We start from the raw sequence: 21,861 nt of genomic DNA, 5'->3' as shown, positions 1-21,861 counted from the left end.
CCTTGGGTGTGAATGGATCTCTCGACTACGTCCAATAACTGCTCGACAAGATTAATATCAGGCGAACGAGGTTGCTACAGCAGTCATTAAAACTCTCCAGAACGCTCTTCGAACCAATTCCGGACAACCTTCGTCCGATGGCACGGTGCATTATCCTGTTGGAATCTCTCATCGTTGTAGGGGTTCGTGAAGTTCATGAAGGGGTGCAAATTGCCACTAAGCAGTTCAACGTAGCTGTCACTGGTCAACGACCTGTTTAGGTGGACGAGCGGGTTCAGCCCATGTCAAGTGAACATATCCCACACCATTATGGAGCTACCACCAGCCTCTACGATGCCTTGTTGACTACTGGGGTCCATGGCTTCATGGGATCTGCGCGATATCCAAAAACTACCAACAGCTCGAAATAACTGGACCAAGCTACACATTGCCAGTCCTTCAGGTTTAAATTAGTAATATCACGTACCCAGCTGAGACTGTGCGTCCGGTCTCGTGTTAACCACGGCACTCTGGTAGGTCTTCTGGTCCCATATCCCACTGACAGAACACCGCACCGACCTGCTGGATATGCGTCTGTTACATTTTGCATTAGATGTGTATGTGATCTGAACTAGTACGACTCGTCTGCTACTACGGACAATTCTAGCCAGACGCCGCTAATCGCGATCGTTAAGAATCTGTGGTCGGCCACTACGCTGTTCACCGTGGATGGTAATGCCTTCCATGATGTAGCCCCGATACACACTCGACACTGTAAATCGAATAATGTTAAATGTCCGCACAACTTCGACAATGGAATGTTCCATCCATCTGGCCGCCACTATCACCTTCTTCTCCTTCTACCGCTTTTCCCACCTCTGTGGGATCGCGGGTGCGAACTGTGTCGCACATGTGGATTTGGCCCTGTTTTACAGCCGGATGCCCTTCCTGACGCCAACCCTATATGGAAGGATGTAATCACTGTTGCGTGTTTCTGTGCTGGTTAGTAGTGTAGTGTGTTGTGTGAATATGAAGAGGGAAGTGTTGGGACAAACACAAACACCCAGTCCCCGGGCCAGAAGAATTATTCAGAAGTGATTAAAATCCCCGACCCGGCCGGGAATCGAACTCAGGACCCTCTGAACCGAAGGCCTCAACGCTGACCATTCAACCAATTAGTCTGACTGACCACCACTATGATGCCCCTTCGAAAGACGACAATTCAGTCGCTTTGCCACGACCAACACTGACGGTGTTCACACACACACACACACACACACACACGCACCACACACTCTCTCTCTCTCTCTCTCTCTCTCTCTCTCTCTCTCTCTCTCTCTCTCGATGTGTCAGGTCTAGGCACTTCCAAGACGTCACAGTACTATGTCCTAACCGACTATTGCCTGCTATCCCATGACTTTTGGCATGTCGATGTATTACTGTAGTGTCTGTTTTGGCGAGTGTACACGCGTGCACACAAATGGTGTCCCGATATAAACAAAGCATGGCATCCCCCCACCTCCTTCCTTAACGCAGTGCTGCAGGTTAAACTGCTCGCTAGAAGACTTTGTTATGATTGAAAAAGACACAGTGGTGATGTATAGCAATACACATAGTGTGCCTTCAGCACTATCCTCTTCACTCCCTTCCCCTCTTTTTCGGTGCTGGAGTGGACTTCAACACTACCCCTTCACTCCCTCCCCTCCTTTTCAGTTCTAGAGTGGGGCAGTGTTGATTGTTTATGTAGGGACACCATTTCTGTGCGCGCGTGTACCAGCAACTGACTGAGACACCGGTTGGGGAAAAGCGCGTCAAATGAACTTCGGCTTTCTACACGCAATTCCTACAATCCTTAGCATGCATTTCTATCAGGGTAGGTCACAGGAAGAAAAATACCGTTTCTATTTTCGTAAGTACAGTGTCATCAGGAAAGAAGATCCATTTTTTAATGGTGCTGAATTTGGATGGACATTTTGATACGATTACGGTCTCGAACTGAAGAGGAAAGAAGGGAGTTTGTTTTTGAAACCGCGGCTAGAAGTCGTCGCTTGACCTTGACCGGGCAATGTCGGAAACTCCGCAACATAATAATAATAATAATAATAATAATAATAATAATAATAATAATCCGCCTGTGTGGTGTAGTGGTTAGTGTGATTAGCTGCCACCCTCTAACCCTCGCTGTAAATAGCGCGTCTGCACATACAGTGCATAACAGGCTTGTTTGTACACCCCACTTAGCCGATATAATGTCTTTATAACTTCTAAATAGTACATAACCAATGCACGAGACTTGGATAAGTTATTGCACAAGGTGTTGAGAACTTTATGTTAGCGATCACAAGTCTCGGGACATCGTTTTAAAAGAATAGGAGTGAAATATGTTGTGTAGTGGCCTATTTGCTTGCAAAAGTCTTGTTTGTACACGTTCACTACCCGTATTCGCACGGGAACACACCTAGTCAGCTGGTGTGTATCTGGGCTGTGCTAGTGTGTATAGTTTCGCAGTTAGTGCACCAGGCTGTGTGTTACATAATGGGTAAAAGAACAGACTTAAGCGACGAACTAAGAAATGTAATCGTATCTCTCGGATTGCAAGGGTATTCTCTGTGTGAAATGGGACGCAAAGTAAATAAACCGAATTCCACTATACGCTGTGTGTTGAACAAATTCAGATATAGAGGAACCACAAAGAAATTGCTAAGAGAAGCAAAAGAAAAGACACTGAATAGGCGAGATGAATGTTATATTGTGAAACAAGTAAAACAAAATCCACAATTAAGTGCGCCTAAGATCCGCGTAATGCTGGAAGGAAGTACGAAGAAGAAAATGTTAAGTCAGACAATTCGTAGGATATTGTGTAATTATGATTATCACGGTAGACGACTACGGAAAAGCCCGTTTGTTATGAAGAAAAATCGGCAGGCCAAAATGAAATTTTGCAGAGAGTATGAAAACAAGGATTGTACTTTCTGGAACAAAGTTATTTGTCAGAGGAGACAAAAATATCTTTATACGGTTGGGATGGAAATGGTTACAGAGAGTCCAAAAAGTAATCGTCTATTTGCATTTTTGAGAAAGAAACATGTCTATAGGGTATGGGAAGACAAAAATAAGCAAACGAACGATCCACTTGAGTAGCACATTGGTCTATTTATAATTACTATTAAAAAACAAAAATATATTCTAAGCGATAACAAATATAACAAAACGTAAAAATGCACTTTTTCATCAGATCATAACGTATTCGTCCATACCGTACATAACAACAGAAATTAGAATGGAATTTTGTCCCGTTCGTCTTGCAGATCTTGTTTCAAGTCATCTTGTTAGAAATTCACCGTTTCCTGATGTTATCTTCCAGCGCTTTCCACAAGTGTTCTATTGGGTTCATATCGGGCCTCTGAGGGGGTGTATTGAGTTGTTTTGTGGTGTTATATAATAGACACAGGTTAGTACTTAAAGCTGTGTGCTTCGGATCGTTGTCCTGTTGGAAGATGTACGTGCCTTGCAGGTCCAAATTTTCGGCACTAGTGTTCAAATTTTTCTTTAAAATATTTATGTACATCTTGGAATCCATTGTTTCTTCTATGACATATAATTGTCCTACACCTGCTGCACTCATGCACCCCCACCATGAGGGAAGCCCCGCCGTGTTTCACTGTGGACACAAGGTTCTGCGGCTGCATCTCCATATTTTTCTTCCATCAAACCATACGCCTGCCATCGGACCCAAATATGTTGTATTTGCTTTCTTCCGAAAATATGACTTTATTCCAGAAGTCCTCGTCCTTAAATATATGTTATTTGGCGAAAGCAAGCCGTTTCTTGCGATTCGTTGCACTCACCTAACATTTCTTACGAGCTACCGGGCCATTATACCCATTTTGTTTGCAGGTATTCCTTACTGTGTTAACACATACCTTTGTGCTTCTCTCCAGCTCACCAGCCGACTTCGGTGCACTAAGTCTTGGATTTTTCTTGATTTCTCGCGTAATAAATCTTTCGTCTTGATCGGTCAGTGCCCGAGGACGACCATTGCGTGGCTTGTTTTGGAATGTTTTTGTTATGCAGAAGCGATCCACCACCGACTGAACCGTTGATCGAGGTCCGCCCACTAGATTTGCAATCGCATAGAACGATTTGCACTGATTATGCAAGCGCAGGATGAGTTCCCTCTTCGTTACGCTCACCTCTTTACCTTTCCGACCCACTGCACGACCTACACGCCTCAAGAGCCGTTGACAACAACAGCATGTTTGAGTGTTTTGCGGAAGGATGAGACCAGCGCTTGCGTGAATCACGAGTAACGTTTCACTCCAGATCTCGCGTTTTTAAACAGCCATTCCGAGCGTAGACGAATACTTTATGAACTAGCTAATAACGGAGCGTTTATGTTTTGTATCCCTGTTATCGCTTCGAATATATATATTTTTGGTTTTGAGTTTGTATAATAATGATGTACTGACCTATGCGCCATCCAACTACATTTGTTTTTTGTTCATCTTGGGCTTTTCACTGTCTATAGACAGGTTTAATTCGCAAAACAGCAAGTAGACAAATGATTTTTGGACTGACTGTATGTATGGAGAAAAGTAAATAGAGCCAATAAACCTGCAAATACGCTACCCACCGTAAAACATGGAGGTGGATCAATTATGATTTGTGGGTGCATGTCGTCTTGTGGAGTGGGAAATATCTAAATCATCAATGGCATCATGGACAGATGAGATTATTTAAACATGTTAAAGAACAATGTCAAACAGAGTGATGAAAAATTGGGTTGGGGTCTCAACATCTTGCAGCAAGACAATGACCCAAGCATGCAGCTGATATTTGCAAGCAGTGGCTGATATGGAACGTACCTACGCAACTGCGAACTCCTAACCAATCCCCTGACTTGAACTCCGTAGAACATTTATGGATCGATCTAAAAAATGAAATGGCGTATGGCTTTTAGTGCCGGGAGTGTCCGAGGACATCGATCTAAAAAAAGAAAGGTTCATGCAAGGAAACCTCAATCGCTTGAGCAGTTGAGAAGGTGTCCGGACAGTCCCTACACTGACACTTCCACACACTGCCAAACATACTAACACTTCCCCAGAGCCTTTGGACGCGGCTACCTGATTAATGATTCAGAAATAATCTCGAATGACAATTCCACCCACATCCCCCCCCCCTTTTCCAAGTCTACCATCCACTTCCGGCACTGCCGGTCACTGCCCCAAAGGGGTAATCCCACAGAGCGTAGAATAACCAGAGCGGCACACAGAGGTGGGGTGCAAAATGCACTATACTTATACACTTCAAAGGCTAGTGTGGAGAGGAGCCCTTGGAAATTTCTCATTTTTAATATACTACTACACATATTATATAGCTGAGATTATTAAATGATTAAATAGACGCATCAAATAATGTATAATAAATGTACGGGAAGTGGATGGTGCTTGTGGCAATTCCACATCTCGACTGGAATGCCTTGGTTGTCTAGCCAGTTTTCAACAAAGTAATCAAAAAACTGTCTAAGTTTGGAACTTTCTAGAGCTTGAGAGTGTATTTCCACCCACTCATCGAGCACATCTTCAGGCTTTAAAAAACGCAAGTGCTGTGCACATACGGACATGAAGGCTGATTTCGCTATTCTCTCGGTACTCCACCGACAATCCGAGATCATGTACTTTTCTCCATAAGCATTTTGTCATGTAAAAATGGCAGCCATGTATTTTTGTTGTTGGAAATACCTCTTGCAGAGAAGAAATGACAGCAGTTTCAAAATCCACGTTTATATTTTCTGGTCATCACTCCGGAACAGCCGGCACGGCACAGGACAACGAACGCTGTTGAGGGCTGGAACAACCGACTCAACAATCTTATCGGGAGACCTCACCCCAAATCAAGAGAGATTGTCAAAGTGTTGAAGACGGAAGCTGAGAAGACAAACTGCGCATTCCTGAAGGCTGACCTCAACATTGAAGGGGAAAAAAGAAAATATGTCAAACTAGACGGACGAATTGAGGAAATCCAGAAAAAAATCGAAAATTACAAAAATGAAAAGTTTTCTGAAGTCAGTTGCCTATTCACAGAAAAAGGAGTTGGTTAATAATTATTATTGTTGTTGAGAAAATTGGACCAAAACCAGAAATTAACAAACACATAAAAAATGACGAACCCGGAAAAGCTGATTTTAAACACGCCGAAATGATCAATTCCCTCATTATTATTTTGCCAATCCAAAGCCTGGATAAAGTGTGATGGAAATCAGACTCTTTGCATTTATTTTATTTCGATGGAAATTGCACTACATCAATGATTTTTTCCAGACCGTATTAGTAAGGATAATGAAGTACCTAGACCGAGTGCCTTGTTCATTGCAAAAAAATAATATGTTACCTTTAAAGGTCAGTGGGGCGAGCCTTGATGTTACAGGCGAGCGAATCGCTTCGGCAATTCGCCAGGGCGACCTCGCTGCGCTCGTTCACATCAGTTAAATAATATATGCATTTGGTTTAAGCATTATATATTTTAAAGTATAGTTTGGGGGCAGTTATAAGTAGCCGTTTTCGAGAAAAGCCGGACACACACACGCATACACAGCTGCTTTATTAGTATAGATATATTATTATTAGTACAGTATAGACTAATAATAATCTATTAATATTTTTATTTGGGGCGGCGGGAGGTAGTGTTTGTAATTTTTTTTCTTTTTGGGGGGGAGGGGAGGGGTAAGAGTCGCGCTTTAGCCTTGGGGGCGAGAGAAGATTTGTGTGGAACTGTCAGTCGAGATTATTTCTGAGTCATTAATCAGGTAGCCGCGTCCAAGTGCTGTGGGGAAGTGTCAGTATTTTTGACAGTGTGTGGAAGTTTCAGTGTGGGGAACTGTCATGTAACCATTGAGAAGTATGGTCAACGAAGAATGTGGTAAAACCGACCTAAAAGGATGTGAGAAACTGATTCATTCCATGCAGCGAAGGTGCAAGACAGTTCTCAAGGCCAGAGGATAGTCAGCGGGGTATTAAAATCCAAGGTAACAAGTGTTTTTGAGTGATCTTTTCATTTTCTTCTATAAGAGTACAAACAAAATTGTTGCACGATGAAACGCCCGGTTTTGGTACATTGCTTGTATTTGTGTTAAACTCTAAGATCACAGAACTGCTTTTTCATTATTTACATTTTGTATTATTGTATCTATTACGATATGGGCAATAAAATACAACAGAATAACTGTTTAAAAATGTTTAACCATTATTTCGTCGCAATAAGTTGATGTACAAACAAGACTGTTATGCACTGTATGCTCTGTAGCTAGGCCAGTACGATGAGGACCATCCTGCAGAAAGCTCAGTGCGTGCTTTGCTTTGCTTTGCTTTGCTTTGCGGAATTCAAATCAAATGTGCTTATTCAACGTAACTTTTGAACAACTTATCAGTGTCGCAATGCGCTGGACCATAAAGCTATTCACCGATGGTACAATTAATTTAAAGAAACAGGATATGTATCCAAAGGAAAATCACCAGGCCGCTCAGGAACATCAGAGGTTAATGTTGAGTGTATTCGCTTCTGTCCTGTAAATCCCAAGAAATGTAATTCGTGGCGTTTGCAGTTAGGAATACCTAGACTACTATCCAAGATATTCTGCGTAAGTGTTTACGACTGTACACCTATAAAGTTCAATTTAGATATACAATTAAACCGAGTAAAACGTCCTAACGTACGAGGTAAGGAAATGATTATCGATTCGATATCTGCCGTGCCACTAATGAAGTACATGTAAGAAATGCATTACGGTAGGTAAAAAACCTCCCATCTTTCCTCTTCCGTTTAAGGCCATAATCGCCTCAATATGTTTATCCCATTCGAAGCAGCAATTGTTAAAAGTGTAAATATCCTTTTTCGATGACCCTGTATAAAAAGACCTACTTTTAAGGTTAAACAGACGACTTTTCGATAGGTTTCAAACTAAACTGTGTTTCTCTACCTGATCAATACATACTGAAACATTTCGAATGGATATATACAACTCTAAAGAAACACTGTCCCATAAACCTTACGCAAATTGATTTCACATTAAGCAAGCCCCATTAAATTCACGGAACTAAGCTGGAATGTGGAAACAATGGACTACAAAGGCTATCCTCATGACGAAACTGAATGAGTAATCAAATTTCGAGGTACTAGGATTATTGAACTTGCGGTTATCTGAGTGCTATAATTATACTACAGTACACAGTTACCAAGATGGGAAACGTATGCAACTTCAGAACTACACAGTACTATCGGCCATTTAATAATTCAAGTGATAAAGTATAGTTTATATTTGTAAAGAATGCATTATGAAAGAGGGTTATCAATTGAATGTTCGTACAACAAAATAAAATCAAGTGGTCCGATATTCACACAGGTTTTCTACCAAATGTTCACATTTTTGCCTTTATACAGATCATGGAAAGCATAATACAACTGGTAATTTTGGATAAAGAAATACAAATCTGTTTCTATTTAAATAAAATTTCGATTTATCGGCTAATGGTTTCCTAACCATTCTTGTTCAGCAGATGTCTCCACAGATATCACTGGTGTGTTGACCGTCCTTTTGGAATCACCCGTCCAAAATCCCGTCGAATCACAAGAGGGAGTACATTTTCTGTTCCTTCGTCTTACGTATAGAATCACGACGGCTTTTTGAGCAGATATTCTCTAAAGCAACGTCTATGTTTCTAAGAAGGACTCATCTAAATTTATATCCCTAGAAGCTTTATCATAAGACAAGGCATTTCGAAATATTTTCTCTGTGAAGCTTGCATCCGGGAGATAGTAGGTTCGAATCCCACTATCGGCAGCCCTGAAAATGGTTTTCCGTGGTTTCCCATTTTCACACCAGGCAAATGCTGGGGCTGTACCTTAATTAAGGCCACGGCCGCTTCCTTCCAACTCCTAAGCCTTTCCTATCCCATCGTCGCCATAAGACCTATCTGTGTCGGTGCGACGTAAAGCCCCTAGCAAAAAAATATTTTCTGGATTCTAGATTTTACGCGACTTCAACTTCAACACTGAGACAGCGTGTTCCTTGAAGGTCATGCTCGCCTGTTTCCCGATTTCCCTCTAAATTACATACACAAACGCCAGTTCAGATACCACAACTAGGCAGTCTATAATATAGGATTCACAAAAATGTATATGGAACTGACGACCACAGAGGCCCACGTTCCTTACACAAACAACAAAACTAAGTCTGAAGCTTTGATAACATACGCGGCCAACCCATGAATTTCTTCTGTAACATACATGTTTTTAAGGATTTGCCGTTATATCCCCAAGAACCTTAACTTACCGTAAGAGAAATTTAAATTCATATCTATGTGAAAGAGCAAGCTGATTGTCCACGAGTATTACTCTTCAAGTATAGCAGTAAGGAGATTATATGGAGCTCAGGTGCGGTGTAAGAAACACTGCCATTATACAACAAAAATGCTTTAAGAATAAATTTCGGAATATACTTTTAGAATTTCCACTCACGAATTAAGACGGATACAGCTTAGTACATTTAAAGGCCAGTTATATGTCGGAAGCTGCTTAGTACATTTAAAGGCCAGTTATATGGCATCCACCATTTGCCTTGATTTTCAATAGAGCTCACGCTAAACGTTTTGGCAGTAGGGAAAGAAGCGAAGACTTAACAATTAAAAAGGAAGCTTAAAAACATGCAGACAGCCAACGTAGCGAGTTCATGCAATAGAAATATATTTAGATAATTTTGAAAGGCCTTGAAACGTGTTGAACTTGGGGTCAAGTGGAATACTGAAGTGATATCCGCGGTAGTGGATATCCACTTCTGAAATGTTTACACATGGTCAAGTTTGAGCACTTAAATTATAGAATTATTTAATGTAATAATAATAATAATAATAATAATAATAATAATAATAATACCGGTATGGTTCATGGTGTGGGTTACTGTAGTTATGTCCTAATTCGTGAACCATGGGCAACGGCTGAGTGGCCTAGTAAGTGGTACTGAGAGTCGGGATAACAGTTGCTACGGAATGGGAGTGGGCATCTCGGAAATATTCTGAGTCATGGCCTTCCTTGTGCTCAGGCGGCCAGGGCTATACAAACCACCAGTGGTCCCTAACCCGTTAGAGGAGAGATCCTCACTTGGACTACGTGTAAGTAGGGTAGCATGCTGCTTCATGAATTTACCGAGCTCAGAACATTTTGAGCAAGCCTCGGACCTATGGGAGTAACGGAGCCCCACTCCCATTTGACAGGCGAGGGACTCCATGGAAACAATTTGGCGAACGAAATGGAATTCGATGGGGAGCTATCAATATTAATGGATCTTATGGAAGAAAGAAAGTAGAACTGGCTGAGTCAGCAAAGAGGATGCATCTGGATGTACTAGGAGTAAGTGATATTCGAGTAAGGGGAGATAACGATGAAGAAATAGGAGATTATAATAAAGTGTACCAGACGGGTGTTCAAAGGGGAAGGGCAGAGTCTGGGGTAGGGCTGTTCATCAGGAATACTATTGCACGCAACATGGTTTCTGTTAGGCACGTAAATGAGCGAATGATGTGGGTAGATTTGGCAGTTGGAGGAATCAGGACGAGAATTGTCTCAGTGTATTCACCATGTGAGGGTGCAAATGAGGTTGAAGTTGACAAGTTTTATGAAGCATTGAGTGACATCGCAGTCATGGTGAACAGCAAGAATAGGATAGTGCTAATGGGCGATTTCAATGCGAGAGCTGGAAATGGAACTGAAGGATACGAAAGGGTGATTGGTAAATGTGGGGAAGATATGGAAGCTAATAGGAATGGGAAGCGTCCGCTGGATTTCTGTGCTAGTATGGATTTAACAGTTACGAATACTTTCTTCAAGCATAAGGCTATTCACCGCTACGAATGGGAGGGTAGGGGTACCACATCTATAATAGACTATATCTTAACCGACTTCGAATTCAGGAAATCTGCTAGGAATGTACAGGTTTTTCGCGGATTTTTCGATGAAATAGACCACTATCTGATATGTAGTGAACTAAGTATCTCTAGGTCTAGGATAGAGAACGGGAAATCTGTCTGCAAACGAAGAAGTGTAGAAAATCTCCAGGACGAGGAAATTAGACAGAAGTACATGGATATAACTGGTGAGAAGTTCCGAACAGTGGACAGTAAGCAGGTTCAGGATAAAGTAGGAAGAGAATGGGTGGCATACAGGGATGCTGTAGTAGAAACAACAAGGGAATGCCTAGGAACAAATGTGTGTAAAGATTGGGAAAAAAGCGATCATATTGGTGGAATGATGAAATGAGAGCAGCTTGCAAACGTAAAAAGAAGGCTTATCAGAAATGGCTCCAAACAAGGGCTGATGCAGACAGGGAATTGTATATAGATGAAAGAAACAGAGCGAAAGAAACAGTTGTTGAATCCAAAAAGAAGTCGTGGGAAGATTTCGGTAAAAGCCTGGAAAGGCTAGGTCAAGCAGCAGGGAAACCTTTCTGGACAGTAAAAAAGAATCTTAAGAAGGGAGGGGGAAAAGGAAATGAACAGGGTTTTGGGTAATTCAGGTGATCGTATAATAGATCCGAGGGAATCACTGGACAGGTGGAGGGAATATTTTGAAAATCTTCTCAACGTAAAAGGAAATCTTCATGGTGGTGTCGCGAACAACCGAGCTCACGGGGAGGAGGAAAATGATGCTGGTGAAATTATGCTTGAGGAAGTGGAAAGGATGGTAAATAAACTCCAGTGCCATAAAGCAGCAGGAATAGATGAAATTAGACCTGAAATGGTTAAGTACAGGGGGAAGGCAGGGATGAAACGGCTTCATAGAATAATAAGATTAGCATGGAGTGTTGGTAAGGTACCTTCAGATTGGACAAAAGCAGTAACTGCACCTATCTATAAGCAAGGGAACAGGAAGGATTGCAACAACTATCGAGGAAAGTCATTGATTAGTATACCAGGCAAATTATTCACTGGCATCTTGGAAGGGAGGGTGCGATCAGTGGATGAGAGGAAGTTGGATGAAAACCAGTGTGGGTCAGATCACAGAGGGCCTGTCAGGATCAAATTTTCGGTATGTCCCAGGTAATTGAAAAATGCTATGAGAGGAATATACAGTTGTATCTATGTTTCGTAGATCTAGAGAAAGCATGGCAGAGTGCCAAGGGAAAAGATGTTCTCCATACTGGGGGACTACGGGATCAAGGGTAGATTTATTAAAATCAATCAAAGGCATTTATATTGACAATTTGGTTGCCGTGAGAATTGATGGTAGAATGAGTTCTTGGTTCAGGGTGCTTACAGGGGTTAGACAAAGCTGTAATCTTTCACCTTTGTTGTCCGTAGTTTACATGGATCATCTGCTGAAAGGTATAACGTGTCAGGGAGGGATTCAGTTAGGTGGAAATGTAGTAAGCAGTCTGGCCTATGCTGACGATTTGGTCATAATGGCAGACTGTGCCGAAAGCCTGCAGTCTAATAGCTTGCAACTTGAAAATAAGCGCAATGAGTATGGTATCAAAATTAGCCTTTGGAAGACTAAATTAATGTCAGTAGGTAAGAAATTCAACAGAATTGAATGTCAGATTGGTGATACAAAACTGAAACAAGTAGATAATTTCAAGTATTTAGAATGCGTGTTCTCTCAGGATGGTGAAATAGTAAGTGAGATTGACTCAAGGTGCAGTAAAGCTAATGCAGTGAGCTCGCAGTTGCGATCAAAAGTATTCTGTAAGAAGGAAGTCAGACGAGACTATCTTTACATCGGTCTGTTTTCAGACCAACTTTGCTCTACGGGAGCGAAAGCTGGGCGGACTCAAGTTATCTTATTCATAAGTTAGAAGTAACAGACATGAAAGTAGCGAGAATGAATGCTGGTACAAACAGGTGGGAACCATGGCAGGAGGGTACTCGGAATGAGGAGATGAAGGCTAAGGTAGGAATGAACTCGATGAATGAAGCTGTACGTATAAACCGGCTTCGATGGTGGTGTCATGTGAGGCGAATAGAGGAGAATAGGTTACCTAAGAGAATAATAGACTCTCTTATGGAGGGTAAGAGACGTAGAGGGAGACCAAGATGTCGATGGTTAGACTCAGTTTCTAACGACTTAAAGATAAGAGGTATAGAACTATATGAGGCCATAGCACTAGTTGCAAATAGAGGATTGTGGGGACATTTAGTAAATTCACAGACTTGCAGACTGAACCCCGAAAGGCATAACGGTCTATAATGATGTATGTATAGTACCAGTAAATTGCATTTAAATAACCAATCTTAAAAATGCCCCCACACACACACGCGCGCGCACAACGAATATTCGCGTACGCCACAGAGTGGACGACATAAGTGGTCAAACAATTGCTTCTCTATTGTCTGAAGCCATGGCAGGAGCTGGTATAGTGTAAGGTTACAGATAGTTTAAGCGATTAGGACCATTACATTATCAATAACTTCCTATTTCTTAAAAGGTCAGTATCTGTATTTTTTCTGGTGTCCAGGTCCTTGAGTGAATGGTCAGCGTAGTGGTCTTCGGTTTAAGGACTCCGGGCTTTCAATTCTCGGTTGGGTCGGGGATTTTAACCGCGTCTGGCTAATTCCTCTATCTCGGAGGCAGGTGTATGTGTTCGTCATAATACACATCCTCAATTACATACAAAACATCACTCTACAAAAAATCCACCACAGAAAAGCGCAATAGTGAGTACATCCCTCTATATAGGGTTGGCGCCAGGACAGACATCCGGGCGCAAAACTGGGCAAAATTGATATAAAATGCCAACCCCAGCTAACAGAGGAAATGCCACGAAGAGGAAGAAGAGGGCCAGTAATTTATCTATTCAAAATAATTTCCACATGGAATTTGGGCGCTGCTTTTCTTTGTCTTCGAGACAACATGGAATTCTGAGATGTCATTCAACCCTGACATTTCAAGTGTGAGCATCTGGAGAATAGAGACTGACAATGGAAAGGGACATTGCTTCCAAAAACCAGTGGAATTCGATATGTGCCTGCTCGCCCGACTGAAACGCAAATTAACGTGGATATTCGGTGATGCTACCTCGATTCCTCGGGTGATAAGTAAATTTAGTTCCATCGCGCTTTAATCGGGAATGTTCATGGCCAGTCAGCTTAACTTCCATTGACTATGAAAGGGAGATTTGTAGTTGACAGCGCTACATTGTACTCGGCCTTGTTTTCATTTTATATTCTCATTCTCAGACGTATTACTTCCTGCGGCTTAGCATCGCATAGTAGCGAATATTTAGGTCAGTTATAGCTGTAACCCCACAGTGTCTTGAGCCCCAGTAGCTTAACGGTTAAGAAGGGTCCATCGGATATCGGAAGACGGGAATTTAATTTCCAGCAGCATTATTCGGTTTTGCTTATCCTTTTAGTTTCCACGCGCCTCCAGTCCGACTAACGAGGATCCTGTCCCACTCGGAAGTCAGGAAAGCACAATATTGTTAATATCGTTCGGAACGAGCACATCGCGCATGATTTTTAGATCTCACGCGTTCATATGGTCAAAAACACACACGGTTGTTTTAAACATTGAGGTTGCATAGTTATATAACGCACACAGCTAATTTCAACACAATTTACTGGAGAACGACTCTCAGGGTCGTTTTCCATAAACCATATGGGCATCCCAGGACAAGTCATCACATCGGACAACAAACGCCTGCGGAGTTTTCTATAGCTTACATCCAAATATTTTTGTTTTCACTAACGTTTGAAACATTATCCAAGCAGAGGTGCATATATCAATCAAGAGCAAGCAATGAAGACAATCAAAAATAGTAAATAGCTAAAAAGTATCCTGGTGCCTGGTGAAATCATCCAACTGCAACAAATGGAACAAATAACGCGCTTTAAGCGGGCTGCTTACCGTTACAGCATACACTGATAGGCCTAATCAAACACCTCAATACCGGGCGAGATGGCCGTGCAGTCTGGGGCACGCGGCTGTGGGCTTGCAGCCGGGAGAGTGTGGGTTCGAATCCCACTGTCAGCAGCACTGAAGGTAGTTTTCCGTGGTTTCCCATTTTCACACCAGGCAAATGCTGGGGCTGTACCTTAATTAAGGCCACGGCCGATTCCTTCCAACTCCTAGGCCTTTCCTATCCCATCGGTGCCATAAGACCTATCTGTGTCGGTGGACGTAAAGCAACTAGCAAAAAAAACACCTCAATGACGTAAACATATTTATAAATAAATTTACACATTAAGGAATTTATAAGCAATTTTTAAACCACTGAAGTAATACCAAAGTATATTAGCAGTGAATTCAGATGTTACTTGCTAGTCCTAAGCCTAGAAATCTGCAAGTATGAAGGAAAATTACATTCAGTTACTGAAGTGAACTCTGGTATTAAAGTTCCATATGTGCGCAATTTTGACAGTGGCCGCAGGTAATAAAATACCGTCTGTGCGTAAATATGACTATTTACTTTATCTTCACCTTGTGCGCAATGTGAACCTTCTCACAGCGTTGAAAGCGCAACACGATATCTAGTTCGTGTGTGCAATATTAGCTGTTAATGGAAAACATAGTCCACATGAGAACGATGGGAAGTTTACCTTTGGGTGGTGTGAAAGACGTGGAAAGACAAAGCGGTCATCGACAGAGATAACAAAATTGTTAAACCATACTCTTAAATCATGAAGAGTTAATGAATAGCAAGTCACTACACTGATTACAGAAGTTCACTCTATCTGAATCAAAACTGAATGCCTTCTGTGTGGTATGGACGATCATATTTCTATAGCGTACTTCATATATCCAATAGATCTTCCTATGCAGTGACAGATAATTTTCGCACTTCTCAAAGACGAACTTTCCATTATTCTCCTGTGGACATTTCCGTGGTGTTTTCAAATGTATCATCAACACTGTGCTTTCGCGACCTCGAAGTGGAGTAAGTTCCTCGTGGGCATGGTGTAAAATTGGGTGTGGATTACATAACTGGGGCTGGGGGTTGGGGGCAGCGAGATATCCGAGTGACATCGTCACTGGCTTGTCGTCAAGGCGACCACGGTTCGAATCCTGGCCAATGCATTTGTGATCATAGCCATGAGACCTTTAATTAACCATAAAGACATGCCATTTCGAAAATCCTAAACTACAGTTGGACTGCTTTTTTAATATAAATTTTAACTTTCGGTCTTAACGACCATTTACCAGCTACAATTCTGTATGTTTCTGATTATTAATTATGAACTGATAAGATGCAATTTTTTAATTAATTATGAATCGACTTTGATGAACTGAACTGAACGAACACAAACACCCAGCCCCCGAGCAGGAGAAATTAACCAGACGAAGTTAAAATCCCCGACCCAGCAGGGAATCGAATCCGGGACCCTAGTGACTAAAGGCCAGTACGCTAACCATTTAGCCATGGAGCCGGACTTGGACTGTTTTTGATACCACAAAGAAAATAACACTGATTAAAGTCACGTGTTTTTTTGAGTTACCTATCATCGGATAGCTGTACGGAATATCTCTGCTACTCGTACTTCCAGTAACAGGAAATCAATAGTGCTCGCGGTGCAGGGAGTGAAGAGGAGCGGAGTGCCATGTTGTAACATCATATCTGGCAGGACACTAGCTCAAAGCTTGGCTACAGTAAGCACAGGATTACATATCCAATATTTCAACTCTTGTGCCCATTACATATTATAGCATAGTAGCCAGCTGAACGTGTTGTATACCTTGCAGCCTTGCAGGATAAATCCGTTTCAACAGCCTCGTGCGGATAAATGGGAAAACGAAGTTGAAACTAGCTTAGAGCTGGCTGTCAAAAGACAACGAGTTTGCTCGTTCTTCTTACTGTTTACACATTTCCTGGGGCCTATTCCACAAAAGTATGGTCTTGTACATTACAAGGTACTACTGTGGGTTCTTGTAATGTATGGAGTTGTACATTTCTGTTCCACAAAATATTGAAAGTCTCTTGTATATTACCAGTGAATTGTTACAAGTTTTTATAGTACCATATCTGAAGTACTTATTTGATTATTGTTTGGCCGAAGGAGCTATACCAGATGAATGGAGAGTTGCTATAGTAGCCCCTGTGTATAAAGGAAAGGGTGATAGACATAAAGCTGAAAATTACAGGCCAGTAAGTTTGACATGCATTGTATGTAAGCTTTGGGAAGGCATTCTTTCTGATTATATTAGACATGTTTGTGAAATTAATAACTGGTTCGATAGAAGGCAATTCGGTTTTAGGAAAGGTTATTCCACTGAAGCTCAACTTGTAGGATTCCAGCAAGATATAGCAGATATCTTGGATTCTGGAGGTCAAATGGACTGTATCGCGATTGACATGTCTAAAGCATTTGATAGGGTGGATCATGGGAGACTACTGGCAAAAATGAGTGCAATTGGACTAGACAAAAGAGTGACTGAATGGGTTGCTATATTTCTAGAAAATAGATCTCAGAGAGTTAGAGTAGGTGAAGCTTTGTCTGACCCTGTAATAGTTGAGAGGGGAGTTCCTCAGGGCAGTGTTATCGGACCTTTATGTTTTCTTATATATATAAATGATATGAGTAAAGGAGTGGAATCAGAGGTAAGGCTTTTTGCGGATGATGTTATTCTCTATAGAGTGATAAATAAGTTACAAGATTGTGAGCAACTGCAACGTGACCTCGAAAATATTGTGAGATGGACAGCAGGCAATGGTATGTTGATAAACGGGGCTAAAAGTCAGGTTGTGAGTTTCACAAATAGGAAAAGTCCTCTCAGTTTTAATTACTGCGTTGATGGGGTGAAAGTTCCTTTTGGGGATCATTGTAAGTATCTAGGTGTTAATATAAGGAAAGATCTTCACTGGGGTAATCACATAAATGGGATTGTAAATAAAGGGTACCGATCTCTGCACATGGTTATGAGGGTGTTTAGGGGTTGTAGTAAGGATGTAAAGGAGAGTGCATATAAGTCTCTGGTAAGACCCCAACTAGAGTATGGTTCCAGTGTATGGGACCCTCACCAGGATTACCTGATTCAAGAACTGGAAAAAATCCAAAGAAAAGCAGCTCGATTTGTTCTGGGTGATTTCCGACAAAAGAGTAGCGTTACAAAAATGTTGCAATGTTTGGGTTGGGAAGAATTGAGAGAAAGAAGAAGAGCTGCTCGACTAAGTGGTATGTTCCGAGCTGTCAGCGGAGAGATGGCGTGGAATGACATTAGTAGACGAATAGGTTTGAATGCCGTCTATAAAAGTAGGAAAGATCACAATATGAAGATAAAGTTGGAATTCAAGAGGACAAACTGGGGCAAATATTCATTTATAGGAAGGGGAGTTAGGGATTGGAATAACTTACCAAGGGAGATGTTCAATAAATTTCCAATTTCTTTGAAATCATTTCGGAAAAGGCTAGGAAAGCAACAGATAGGGAATCTGCCACCTGGGCGACTGCCCTAAATGCAGATCAATATTGATTGAATAAACATACTACGTCATAGCATGGATCAGCTGTTCATCTTCGTATTCCATTCGTTGAATTAGGTCATGCTTGCCTCATTTATCGTAATATCTTATTTGAAGGTAAGTTATACGGCAAAGATTCAAAGAACGCTAATATTTCTGTGAATTTCTTAATGCTACAATGTTATTTTTCAGTTTATTTCTTTGATCATAGGAAATTACTCCGTTATTATCAACCATTCTGTTCTTCCGCGATCCTCGCATATGTTCCACGATAGTCTGACATACCTCGGGGTCTGTCATTAGAAATCAGATGCCGCTAATAACGATATTCGGCCGCCAAACTTTATTGTTACGAAATTGCAAACTCTGCATGAATTGTTAAAGTGGTGCCAAGAGAAACGAAGTTATTCATTTTGAAGGAAACAGAAAGAAGGAAAGATATTCTCTTCGGTGCATTCAGCGACAGTCTGAAAAAACAAGACAAAATAAATTGTTGGATGGAAATATTCGGCTTGGAAAAAGCTCATGGAGCTTTTGAGGGGAATAGTTGGACTTATGTAAGAGATATACTGCTCGTTAATGATTCCAGGAATGTCCTTCTGGGAACATGTTTGTTCAGTATTTTCAGGCCAACTAACAATTTGAGGAAATTGTATATCATTTATTGCAGCTACCACAGAATGTATTGACCTACAGACCTAAGATTTTGCCATCCAATGCATATCTGCAATACCATTTCCTAGACAATGTAGTGTTGTTAGTAACTGTTGTTTAGCAGAGAGAGATTTATTTCTGTTCGTAGGATGTTTTGACCTATACCCAATGTCTATCAAAAGTTCTTCCACTTGTATAGTACTTAACCTAAAACTCTCATTGTATTCAAATACAGTATTAAACTGGAAATGTATTCTTTCCCTATACAGTCGGTAGTTTTTATTTTTGTCACCATCACTATCACTACTGCTAGACCACATATTTATCAAAATGTATCTGAAATAAGTATATTTAAATAGCACCAGTACATTTATATATTATTGTCCTTTCACTGATAGAGAATACTTCCCAGTTCACTAGTAAGTTACAAGTACTAGTATTTTCGTGGAACACACCCATAAAAATTCACTGGTAATTTTTGTAAGTATGGAGTAGTAAAGTAAAACTGTAGAAAATGCTTTTGTGGAACAGAAACTGGTATTTGTACTAGTTACTAGAGAATTTACTTGTAATGTACAAGACCATACTTTTGTCGAATAGGCTCCTGGTAATCAATCGGATTAAAGTCACCATCTATCCTCGTTTTCCTGGACAGATTCTGCTTTTCGGGGGGTTAAATTACCTTAAGGTGACATTTTCAAAATTAAATGAAGGTCCGCAGATTAGAACAAATTTTTAAATGCCTGGCTTTCAACGACATTTAACTTATAGTTGAAATTAAGTATATAATGAATATATTGTATTGTACTTTTAGAAGAATGAGAATGTTTTCTTTTCCGCCGATACCCCTTAACCATAAGTAATTATACAAATTTGTCGCGCCTGCACCATCCCCTGACACTTGTACTTAGCAACTATGATAACGCTAATTCTCTCTGATGCTTGACTTAGCTTCTTCTTTTAAGGAGAGAAATAAACTTACGACAGTTACAAAAGTAGCTACGTATAGTGAAATACAATCTTCATCATCTGAGTAATGTAGTATTTAATTCGTAATTGCAAACAAAATCTGCCATTTTACAGAAAATCGGACAGTAGGGAAATAATCATGGGTTGAAGAAATTATGTTTTTATTAATTTTTAATGAATTTCTAAATGCACGCTTACATCGCACAATGAAACCCCTCTAAGTTGAACACCTACGGTTCCTTAAAAATATGTCCAATGTAGTGGGGTGTCCAATCTACAGGGTGGGTGTACAGTATTTCTAAAGTACACTGACAGTGCAGGAAAGAAAAAATCTGAGCTAGTGGGTACTGTATATACATAATAAAAACCATGGTTCTTGAAATTTATATACAATACAGTACAATGAATTTCATACACAAGAAGAACATCTAATCCATTCCGACACTCCTGCGGGACAAAATTTCATTCAGTATCGTACTATGTCCAATATTCTGCTGCTGTCGTCGTCGGGCATAGGATCGCGTGCATGTTATTTTTTAAAGATGCTATGCGGTATCATCTATGGAATGGTAGGGCTTATGATTAGTGTGAATAATTAATTACAGTATTTGGCTGTACGTTTGGAGTGTCCCAGAAATTTAACTAATGGACGTCTGTATTTGCTCAGAGCGTATTTGAAGAAATCAAGTGAAAATCACAAAGGGAAAACCACCATTAATGCCGTGACGTGAGTTTAAGGTTTTCGAACCTTATAGTTCTCCAGTCTTACTTTTGAGTCCATATTCATCATCATCATCATCATCATCATCACCACCACCACCACCATCCTCTTGAAAAAGGACTACGGTACTCTCCCTCTTTCCACCGACCAATTTCAGTCAGATTACAGTATCTGATATGAACTGAAGAATAACCTTAATTATGAGTTGACATCAATTCTCTATGTTCACCTACTACCGGGGTCAAGATAGGCAAGCATTGGTGCCGGTCACAGTAATTGTTATCATGTGAACCTCTGTTTCTTTTATCGATCGAGGTCCATTTTGAAAGGTCTCTGTAATACTATTAATTCCGTACTTCGACAAGAATAGATGGAGCTGCATATTATGAGTCTAATCACAAGAATAGATGGAGCTGCATATTATGAGTCTAATCAGTGCGTAAAAGTTCAACAATAAGGAAGGGGGCGACAGTCATTATTATATGATTCCCCCACAAAGTCTGTTGAGCTTTTACTGGTCTAGAACAATGACAGTTTCTGATATTTCTAGTACTTACCTTCTTCTCTGTCATGACATATAAATGCATGAGTTGAGAATCGAAGTGCAGGTCAGGATTGACAGGGGAGTTTTCATCCACCACCAAATCCCCATACTCCAGAGCCGCACTTGAGCTTTCCACCACCACCTGAAACAATAAATAAATATATTCTTTAGAAATATCTATGCCCATACATTGGAAAATTACACGGCATATGACCATGCTGATACTAATCAAGCAAAACTGGACATTAAATTCGATGCCCGTCGAGTAGCCCCGTGAACAAAATAAATCAAAGAGCCAAGCATACTGAAAATCCAAACCAGTCATTTCCAAATGGGAAGTGCAACCGTGATGGTACTTCGCAGGCCTGATAGGTATCGTTCAGAAGAGAGAGAAATAAAATTGATATTTCTATGAAAACAAAATAATCATGTTTCCCTTTTGGGAAATTAATTTTCGATAATAGGTTATTAGCCAGATTTTTCAACTGACAATTAACTCTTGAATCGGACATTATTAAACTGGTTTATGTTTTAGTTTAGGCTTAATCTACA

General features: G+C 40.8%; 1 protein-coding gene across 1 annotated transcript in view; it reads right to left on the bottom strand.

Annotated features, from left to right (window-relative positions):
* Positions 1 to 21,861, bottom strand: part of PlexA (plexin A) — a 731,624-nt gene that overhangs the window by 258,808 nt on the left and 450,955 nt on the right. The window contains exon 4 of the mRNA XM_067142056.2: positions 21,323 to 21,451. Coding sequence (XP_066998157.2) covers positions 21,323 to 21,451 — 129 coding nt within the window. The remainder of the gene's footprint in view (positions 1 to 21,322; positions 21,452 to 21,861) is intronic.

Source organism: Anabrus simplex, chromosome 2, assembly GCF_040414725.1.
Source record: "Anabrus simplex isolate iqAnaSimp1 chromosome 2, ASM4041472v1, whole genome shotgun sequence".
Classification (NCBI taxonomy): domain Eukaryota; kingdom Metazoa; phylum Arthropoda; class Insecta; order Orthoptera; family Tettigoniidae; genus Anabrus; species Anabrus simplex.
This window is presented reverse-complemented; position numbering and strand designations above follow the sequence as displayed.